The sequence below is a fragment of the Tripterygium wilfordii genome, chromosome 7 (genome assembly GCF_013401445.1).
Source record: "Tripterygium wilfordii isolate XIE 37 chromosome 7, ASM1340144v1, whole genome shotgun sequence".
In the NCBI taxonomy this organism is placed as follows: Eukaryota; Viridiplantae; Streptophyta; class Magnoliopsida; order Celastrales; family Celastraceae; genus Tripterygium; species Tripterygium wilfordii.
In genome coordinates this window covers 13,847,433-13,857,400 of record NC_052238.1, presented here as the reverse complement: position 1 = coordinate 13,857,400, position 9,968 = coordinate 13,847,433, and the positions used below count along the sequence as shown (strand labels likewise).

At 34.2% G+C, this 9,968-nt stretch overlaps 2 protein-coding genes across 3 annotated transcripts; one reads left to right on the top strand and one right to left on the bottom strand.

Annotated features, from left to right (window-relative positions):
- The first annotated feature begins 322 nt into the window (after positions 1-322).
- Positions 323-1,387, top strand: LOC120003069 (transcription factor MYB3-like). The gene is made up of 3 exons (XM_038851969.1): positions 323-528; positions 670-799; positions 903-1,387. The coding sequence occupies exons 1-3, from the start codon at positions 402-404 to the stop codon at positions 1,216-1,218; spliced, it is 573 nt and encodes a 190-aa protein (XP_038707897.1). The 5' UTR covers positions 323-401; the 3' UTR covers positions 1,219-1,387.
- A 3,164-nt stretch (positions 1,388-4,551) lies between these two features.
- LOC120003070 (ubiquitin-like protein ATG12) lies at positions 4,552-9,142 on the bottom strand. Of its 2 annotated transcripts, XM_038851970.1 has the most exons (9): positions 9,002-9,096; positions 8,891-8,909; positions 8,786-8,834; positions 7,203-7,243; positions 7,028-7,086; positions 5,967-6,035; positions 5,812-5,874; positions 4,947-5,042; positions 4,552-4,799 (listed from the first exon to the last, which is right to left on the bottom strand). In XM_038851970.1, the coding sequence occupies exons 4-8, from the start codon at positions 7,234-7,236 to the stop codon at positions 4,983-4,985; spliced, it is 285 nt and encodes a 94-aa protein (XP_038707898.1). In that variant the 5' UTR covers positions 7,237-7,243; positions 8,786-8,834; positions 8,891-8,909; positions 9,002-9,096; the 3' UTR covers positions 4,552-4,799; positions 4,947-4,982. The 2 variants fall into 2 exon arrangements, with proteins under 2 accessions (XP_038707898.1, XP_038707899.1); XM_038851971.1 differs by lacking the exons at positions 8,786-8,834; positions 8,891-8,909 and having other exon boundaries at positions 9,002-9,142.
- Between the last annotated feature and the right edge of the window lie 826 nt (positions 9,143-9,968).

Below are 9,968 nucleotides of genomic sequence, written 5' to 3'. Positions count from 1 at the left end.
GGCCGTTTATTCTTTTCCCAGCCTTAGAGAGAGAGTATATATATATATACGTATACAAAACTTTATAGGAGTTTCATTGCTCAATTATCTAGTCCATAATTGATCATCACTATTGTCTTTTTGTGAGGACCAAGACTCTCATCACAACATTTGATCGACATAAATAAATCGTACCATTAATTGGTAGTTGAGTCTTTTGATCTCCCACACCAAGAAGGGTAGATGCCACAGTGAACCACACACACACTCTCTCTTTCTCTCTCTAGATCTGTCTCTGTCTATATATATACACACATACATGCACACACTAGAGCACACTTGAAGTACAATTCCAAATCGGAAAATTATAATCTCTCTCTCTCTCTCTCAAATTCTCTACCACACAACAATTGAAACTAACCATGAAAAACTTGCCTACAAAGAAGGAAGTCAACAAGGGAGCATGGACGGAAGAAGAAGATAGAAAACTTGCTGAAGTTATTGCAGTTCATGGTGCTAAGAGATGGAAAATTATTGCAGCCAAAGCTAGTAAGTTCATTATTCCTTTTCCTTTTCTTTTTTTTTTTTAAATTATGGGATTTCATTATTAGTTCTTTGAGATGAGAGAATCGAACAGTACTGTATCTCGTGCAAGTTATAAAGAACAGAGAGTATCAATAAAATTTGCAGATCTAAACAGGTGTGGTAAGAGTTGCAGGCTAAGGTGGTTGAATTATTTAAGACCAAACATAAAAAGAGGCAACATATCTGACCAAGAAGAGGACTTGATTCTTAGGCTCCATAAACTGCTAGGGAACAGGTTAGTCAATCGATCAATTAATTAATTTACAGAAACTTCTCATTCTCTTGATAATTCAGGAATATTATTCATGAATATTATACAATTGCTGTTATTTTCTCAGGTGGTCTTTGATTGCTGGGAGGTTACCAGGTCGAACGGATAATGAAATAAAGAACTACTGGAATTCTCATTTGAGCAAGAAAATAAAGCTGAATGAGAACCAATTAGCTGCATCACAAAGAGCATGCTCCAAGACAACACCCATGGAGGAGAATTGTAGTTTTGGGGTTAGAGAACCAAATAATTGTATTTCTAACAGTACTGGAGGTGTTGTTGATCATGGAGGCTCAAATGTCAACTTCAATGTCGATGATTTCTTTGACTTCTCCAATGAGGATCCATTGAACTTGGAGTGGATGAGCAAGTTCATAGAATAGTCGTACCTAGCTAGTTCGACTTCTCTGCGATGAATTTCGTGTGCCTATAAATTAAGGTTTATGTGAAACTTCAAAACTTGTAAATTAAGTACTCTTCATTAATTGCTTCTCATGGATGTGGTTACTAGAGTTGTTCCTGTACTGTGATATCTACCTTTTTTGTGTGTGATTCCAGTCATTTTTGTAAATTAGATTTACAATTTTTCGATTATCCTAATTCTTAAATTTCCAACTTGTTTAATTGCATCATAAGCTTCACAAATTCTCAGAACTTGTCGTAATCATCACTGTGATTGGTCTCATCCTACATTAATTAAGTATAATGATGTTAAGCAGTTGAAAAGTCACGGAAGTAGCTAGATTGGGAATTAGGGGCACAGCAGGGGATCGGGGGACATCGTTCCTGAAATTTTTTTTTTACTTATTTATGTGTCGTCTGTTAATATTCAGTTTAGTAAATATAAGTCGGTTTGCAAGATTAGAGTCATTTTAATTGAATTATATATATTATTTTATATTTATATTACCAAACACAAGCAAGATAAAAACATATTTTACAAATGGCAAAAAGGTACTTTTCGTCCCTCAATTATGGGACGAATTTCATTTTCATCCCTAAGCTTTTTTTCTCACATTTTCATCCCTCAAGTATTGAAAAGTACCATTTTCGTCCTTCAAGTGAGATTGGAGTCAAGAGATGCTTGTGTGGCACCTATGTGGCATGCCGGAGAGATCTGATCTGACGAATAATAGGATGTCACGTAGGATTTTTCCGTCACCGGATTTATTCGAGAGACAAACGGGGTACTTTCCCATAGTTGGGGCATGAAAAAGGGAGAAAAAAAACTAAGGGATGAAAATAAAACCCAACCAATAGTTGTGGAATGAAAAGTACCCTTTTCCTTTTACAAACTTATGTAGCTTTGTCCCTGGTTGAAGTACACAAATAAATTCAAAACACTGATATGTTTTAGGGACAATAAATGTATGGTGGGATTTAACGTTTAGGGTTTAGATTAATTTGGAAAATTGTTGTTAAGAATTATTATTTTGTCTCTAAATGAGGCTTAATATGGGGTGAAGTAATTATGAAATGAAGTAAGTAGTAGTGAAGATAGAAAGTGTGCAAAGACTTGTCTGAGATTTGATGGACATGATAAGACAAAAAGGCTATACACATGCATGCATCATTTGCAAGAGAATTTCCTAAGAGATCTCACCAATTCCGTATGCATGCATAACACATACTTAGGACCAAACAAAACCCATCTATCTTCAGTAAAAAGGACAATGACAATGAATCCATCAAGTCATGTGGACTTCCCAAGTCGAGGAATAATGAAAGTGCGTGTGTTACATGCATAGGCAATCAATAATGCAAATTAAGTTAGGGTGCCCGTGGCTTCGACTGTAGCAAGTTTGCGCGTCCATATTATTTTTTAAAAATGACAAAAAAATGTTAAGTGTAAAAAATATAAGTGTGTAGTATTTTGTCTAATGAATTCAACGATATAATTTTTATACGAAACAAAAATCAAGTTGATCATATAAAAGACAGAAAATTTTGAGTTTATATTCAATGGTTCAGAACTGTTATATCATGTTGAATTTGATTTTTGTTTTGGATAAAAAACATATCGTTGAATTCGTATAAATCATGAAAATACAAATAGAGTAGTGTCAGGTAGCTCATATAGTACTAGCCCATGGGAGTCCAAGTATTTTAAATGAAATTTTAAAACGTTTTAATCCTCAAAATACATATTAGATTTTAAAAAAATTACATATTCAGAATTAACGCATTAAACTCTTTCGAAAAAGATCAATTGTCGATGAGTTTTATCAGTAAATCTTAATTCCATTATTTTTTTCAATGGAATTTTCATAAACAATGAATTCATGACTAAAACAATGAATTATAGACTGTGCTTTAAAAAACAATATAATCTATGTTAAAACAATAAATTTTGGATAATGAATTATGGGATAAAAGAGTGAAAAAAAAAACTATTCAATTGATTAAATCAATGGAATAAACCTGGTGGGCTCCCATGGACTACCAAACTAATAGGTTACATGTTATTTTTTATATAAAAAAATATAAGTGTGTAATATTTCGTCTAATGAATTCAACGATATAATTTTTATACGAAACAAAAATCAAGTTCATCATATAAAAGACATAAAATTTTGAGTTTATATTCAACAATCCAGAATTGTTATATCATGTTGAATTTTATTTTTTAACCTTCCGAAATTTAAAAAAAATAATTATTCAAGACCAGAAAACCACAGCAGCCCCCTCTTATCTCAAAGTTAGCGCCAAAAACATGTGGTGCTCTTAAAAAATGTGCAATTATGAGCGACAATATCAAGAAATGCTTCCGTCCACTTGTTCATGTTTCTCTGGAGCTCACTAAGGGATGTGACTCCTGACCCCGATTCTACAAATATCTAACTATTCGTGGAGAGTGACCCTCGTTGTCTTGTTGAGACATCAAAACGCTCAACCTTATGTAAAGTAGCAATCCTCATATTCGGACGAGACGAGGACCCAGCAGTAAAAGTTATTATAGTATTTTTTTTTTCCTAATTTTAATCATAGATGTGTAGTCTATTTAACGAATTGAAAATCACACGGCTTCAAAGGAAAAACAGGAATATTTGGGAAAAAAAAAATGATGCCTAAATGAAGAACACTTATCATGTCATCGTATGTTGGTCATTGTTTTCAGTTTCAAAGCTTGTTTCGACAAGTGAATCTTGTTAGTAATAGACTAATAGTAAAAGGTTGATGGGTTGTGGTTATCAGCTTAAATAAACATTTTTTTTTTTAATATGGAGAAAGGGTATGGAGAAGTTCAAACTCTAAACCTCTATGAGATATTTACTACGCACGTGAGTGTCATCTAAGGTACTAGTAGTTCTCAACTTAAATAAAGACTTGAAGCTTCCTTTAATGTCTTCAAAGGACACCAAAATTTCATTCAATGTTTAAACAACCCATACAACATTTGTGTATCTTCATTATGACAAATGGGTACATATTTTAACACACCCACCAAACAAAAACCACAGATATGGAAGTTTCTTAATTCTCATCTGCTACTCATCCTTACTTCTGAGCTGCTAGGCAATAGTACAAACAGCAGGCAGATTCATAAATTGCTCAATTATTCCCTGAAGAGGAAAAATAGGAAAAAAGAAGAGTCCTTATCGGACTTTAAAATTGGGCATTTTTCCAAAGTAGTAAACATCATTACCTACCCCACTACTCACTAATGTTAATTACCTAATTCAGTCCATGTCCATCTCTTTCCAGCGACCATAATATAATGCTCGAAATCATTCAAAAGGGTGACTAATATAAAGTTTGTAATTATTTCACTTTACATCATAATGCACTCATATATTTGGCTTTTCCAAGCACGAGAAAGATTTACAGGATTTACTTGAGCCATGTGAAAGCAATATAAATCTTGTCACCTCAAATAATATACAAGTTGGAACCGACTAATTGCATGACCAATAAGCTTTGCACCTTGAAATAGTGTTCCCTTGTTTAAGCAAAATGTGAGTTTCTGCAAGAAAAGTAGCATTTGAAGGACTTAGTGATAGGGAAAGGAGAGGAAAAATAAATATAAAAGAGACAGAATGGGTTTGCTGTTCCTTTCCCTCATAAATAATCAGGAAAAAATGAAATGAGGATACAAATAGAATGCACGTACTGTACAAATTGTACCAGGAAAGCCGTTTTCGAGAACTTAGCCCCATGCCATCGAGCAAGCATAATTGACCACCAATTTTCCATCAAAACCAAAATTCTGAAATTTGCCATAAGGCTCAAATCCAATTAGTTTAACCATATAAAACAAAGCAGGGATCTAACTCAACTCTGTTCTGCTCAATTAGGAGAACCTGAGGAAGTATTAACAAAAAAAGGAAAAGGAAAAAAGGAAGAAAGAGTGGTTGAACAGTAACCATCACTAACCATCCAATGAGGGAAACTGAACACACTATTATGCTCTAGAAAGTCGAAATAACTCTTGCGATGATATCTTAAGTATGTATTGCGGAAATCAAATAATTACATTCGAAACACGACAGTTCAAAATTAAGTAGAGGACACCATTCAGCCAATTTAGGATCAAGTTCCATCTGCCCACCCGAACCCCAAAAATGCCAGCCAATTTAAGCAATTACCATATAATTCCAAATACCCCAAGCATTTACAGCAAATTAGATGCATATTATTAATTGGGGCCTGGGGGAAAAGGACATTGCATCATTTTCAATGTCAGCAGAAGATATTTCCCCTTTTAAGAAGTATATGCTATAGAAGTGCAGGTATCAGTGCTGTTAATTTTGGATTATATCTTGGGAAAGAGACTTTTGATGTCATCGGTTTTCTTGTCCACTGCCCGAATGTCATATGAGCCCAGTGATTGCTCAAGGGTGCCATTAGTTCATAGCATTTTTTCCACAAGATACACGGAGAACGAATCGGTAGCAGCAACAAACCTATAACTTAGCTAAGCATATAACTATTTACAACTAAAAAAAAATGAAAATCAAATAGTTACGGCTACTTACATTATATAGATCAATCACCAACTCATCAGGGTTTGGTGAGAATGCACTGTTGACATATACAAACTACAGAAAAGAGAGAGTAAATATTGAGATCAATACTCTGAATCCTAATGCCAAAGTATTTTAACAAATAACCTTAAAAAAATATCAACTACCAATGTCTCCCGGTGAAGTTGCCGAAGTAGAAAGTCAATCACCTTAGCGAACTTATCTGTTCCAGCTATCTGCCACATCAAAGAATCCTTATGGGTGTATGTTAATTCATATGATAACAATCCTGAACCACAGGCACAACAAATGGCCAGAGGTCAAGGTTCTCGCAAGTTAAACCAGCGAGTATTATATTAACCACAAAATCTAAGACCTCAATTACGTTATTGCACAATAGCTTTTAGATTTCTCTTTCATGAAATAATTCATGCATAAAGTAGAAATTGTGTATCAGGCAAACAATGTGTTATTACAGTTGAATGTTCCTAAAGAAAAGGTACCTTACAACCGTAATTTGTCAAGTAAACTAAATGAAACTTCAACTTTAGATCCAAAATCATAGAAAATACATATAAAATCGCTTCATTGTCAAAAAGATGCATAATTTGAATTCAATGCTGAAGCTGACTCTTAAACTATATCATCATTATTATACACACTGAGAAGTGAGAAGATGATTTCAGTAACTAACTTCTATATCAGAGGTAAAGAACGAACATATCCATCCAGTTATGCACATATATGTGGCATCAAAATGCTTAAAAATCTAATTAGAGAAAGAAATAAAATCTTCAATTCCAAAAAAAATATTGCTTTTGTCTAATGATGCTTTATTTAATAACAATATCCTTGGAAATAAAGCTTAAATTTTACACTGAAACAAACACAGAGCCATGCCAAAGACAAACTATGTCTGCTACTCTTACACCACATTCCCCCCCCCCCCCCCCCAATCCTCCAGGCAAAGGGCAGAGACACAGACGTGTACCCGCATGTTGACTCAATCATGCAAAATCATTTGAACAGGCATGAGTATCTAAATTAACTTAGGTTTAATTGAAATTTCAACTGAAAATTTTGGTTGTAAACATGTACAATAAAGTGAGAAACTTTCATGGACACAAGGCAGTTGTTGATGTTCTTATTTAACTATAAATATGCAAAAACTCTACAAATAAAAGTGCCACCAGTTTTCATATATGCAATACAAGTGAAACTTATGTACCTTAAACTTAGCTTGCTTAAGTATAGGAGCATCCCCAGTAGCTCTCAAATGAACAACCACTGCATCAAATTGGATGCAGTTGATCAACATCAGTGGGCTCAAAAGTACCCATTGACCAAAACCAATAAGAAAGTTAAGTAGAAAGCCATGAGCAAGAAGTAAATATTCAACTCACCTTTTTGGACTAAATTTGGTGACTCCATAGACATTGTTGCCCTGCAAGAATACCGTTAAATAACGAACTCAGTTGATATTTTTTGAGAAAATGGAACCTCTCCAAGGCCCACATTGAACTTACAATGACAGAGTACACCACAGATTTTGGCAACCACCACTAATAGTTAAATAGAACTTGCATGGTTGCACCACAGGGGATTTGTTGTTGGTCAATTGTCACAAAGAGGGTTCTGCAATTCTTTAAAAATAACTAATCCAATAATCAAACAAGTGAGATACACTTAATCTATTAAATTATCTGAAGTTTTAATCAACAACCATGCCTGGCCTCAACAATAGGGCTGGAATGAGTTGAGCATCTTAGGCTCTATCCATATCACCTTGAATGGATGATTGGCTCAGTCTATTCTTTTAACATAAACCAAGAAGGGTCAAGCTAGATGTTATGCTCAGTTGGTAAAAAGCAAGAAACGAGTGAGAGTATTGCTCGTCTTTGTTCCTGGTATTTTTCTTGATTAACTAATTTTGCATAATTATAGAATGATTTCTTTTGATATTATTTGACAGTGGAGCTTTAAATGGAATGAAGGAAAGAGAAGAATCCATGTAAATTCCATTCAATTTATCTTATGAAGGCTTTCATGATGATGATGATTACACCAATGAGAGGCCAGCAGGCCATAACATCTTGCACTGGCCTAATTGACAAGGCCATCAACATCTGAGGAGTCAGAAAAGAATCACATATCTTTTAGGCCCAATGCAACCTAGATTTTTATATGCTTACACCACTAATATGTTGAAATGTCACAATCTATTAGCCATTATCTTTGACTCTCACATTTGTTAAGGTCATGTACTAGGATTTTGAGCATATTGGACCTGCTTATTGAGAGGGAGAAGGATATCACACGATACAAATTCCGTATCATGGTACTGGCCAGAATTTTGTATTGCACGATTTCTGCATCTCTCAGTTGCATAGAAATCATGAGGATGATTCCAATGCATCCCAAAAGAGGAAAAACCCAGAAAGAAAGTGGAATATTTTCACTTGCACTAGTGAAAAGCACACGACAGGAACTTTGAACATAAATTTTCACTAGACATTGTATCCATAAGAAACGCTCAAAACTTTCCTTTCAATGAGTACTATGCCATATTATTAAACCAACAGAAATAAATGGAGAAGTAAAATAACACTATAGCAAAGGAACCTATAATGAACCAATAAAGTAACAATAACACCCTACATAACACAATTCAAACCTGTTCGTAAGGTAAAACAACTAAAAACTAAAAGGAAAAAAAGAAGAAGAAGAAAACCAATGACCAATACCCACCACAATCCCAACCAAATCAGACCAGAACAACATGGAACAACCCAACGAGGAAAAAGAAAATTTAGCACCTCCAATAACAAATTTTCTCTGAAGTGATAAACAAATTATTTCTAAAGCCAATCAAGATAGTGGAATATGATTTTACAACTCATAATAATAATAACAATAATATCCAATTCCTCAAAACAAAGTAGTGCATTCATATGGAGACCAATGTAGCAAGATCATCGATATATACCTTGATTGTACAGAGGCAAATAATCAGAACAGAGATTAGTTAGCTTCTCCTCCAATTTCTTGGGTACAGAGGCAAATAATCAGAACAGAGATTAGTTAGCTTCTCTTCCAATTTCTTGCCTCATCTACTTACAAAATAGAGAATTATAAAGTTGCTTTCAGGGTAATTGTGATTTGTCGGAGTAACAGAAAGCTTAGCTGAGGGTGAGAGATAAACCTCGATCTGAAGGAGACAAATAGACGAGATAGAGAAAAAAGAGAGAGAGATTCCTTCCGGCTTCCGCTGAAAAAGATACGAAATCAAGAGTCTTTTCTATCCAGAGTTCGTGCCCTAGGGAGAGTTATTGGGGGCTGATGTAGCATTTTAAGGAAAAATTAAGGATAAATCCCTTATTGGAAAGTTTTGTTTCAATAGGGACACTCTTAAAAATCTTATTTCATAAAATCCATATAGTTTGAACTAATATTTTAAGAAGAACAAAAAGTTAAAATATATGGTTTTATTGTCTAAAATACTCTTATCTTCATCCTCAAACATGACACATGTCTCCTACACATGATTCATATTAGATCTTCGTCAGAAGCTTTGTCTACGTTGCCGGAAGCTTTGTTTCCGCCCCTCATGGCTTATTCGAGAGTTCTATGGCATTTTTTAGTGATTTTTCAACCGGATTTTTGTTGTGTTCGAACTAGACCTACTCATACTCACCACGAGACTTATAGATCTTGTTGTTTTCCTTCGATCTGTCATCACATCATTATTTCGTCAGTTTCTGTGGTGATTTTCATTGTTTTTTGGTTCTGATGTGAGATCTGCAGACTGCAGGTGATATGTTATCTGTTTCGATTAATTTGATATCTGTCATTATGTTATCTGTTTTGTTAAAATGTTATTTGTCCTTGATGAAATGTTACCTGTTTGAAGTTTCAAAAGGACCAAAATCGATAACATATCATAACAGATCCAAAACAGATACAATATCTGCATATTCATATTCGATTTCAGAAGAATATTGGCAGATACTAAACATATATAATATTGACAGATACAAAACATATATAATATCATATACGAAACAGATATAATATATGTAGATTAAATCCGATTTTAGATGAAAAAAAAGTTCGAAAAAGCAATAAAACCTCAAAGGTGATGAGCCTCGGTCTGTGGAGTTGATTGGAGA

Coding starts and splice junctions, on each gene's coding strand:
- LOC120003069 (XM_038851969.1), top strand. CDS start 402: ATGAAAAACTTGCCTACAAAGAAGGAAGTCAACAAGGGAGCATGGACG. Junction 529..669: donor AATTATTGCAGCCAAAGCTA/GTAAGTTCATTA, acceptor TAAAATTTGCAG/ATCTAAACAGGTGTGGTAAG. Junction 800..902: donor CATAAACTGCTAGGGAACAG/GTTAGTCAATCG, acceptor TTATTTTCTCAG/GTGGTCTTTGATTGCTGGGA.
- LOC120003070 (XM_038851971.1), bottom strand. CDS start 7,236: ATGTCTATGGAGTCACCAAATTTAGTCCAAAAAG. Junction 6,036..7,027: donor TTAAGCAAGCTAAGTTTAAG/GTACATAAGTTT, acceptor TTGATGTGGCAG/ATAGCTGGAACAGATAAGTT. Junction 5,875..5,966: donor AACTTCACCGGGAGACATTG/GTAGTTGATATT, acceptor TCTTTTCTGTAG/TTTGTATATGTCAACAGTGC.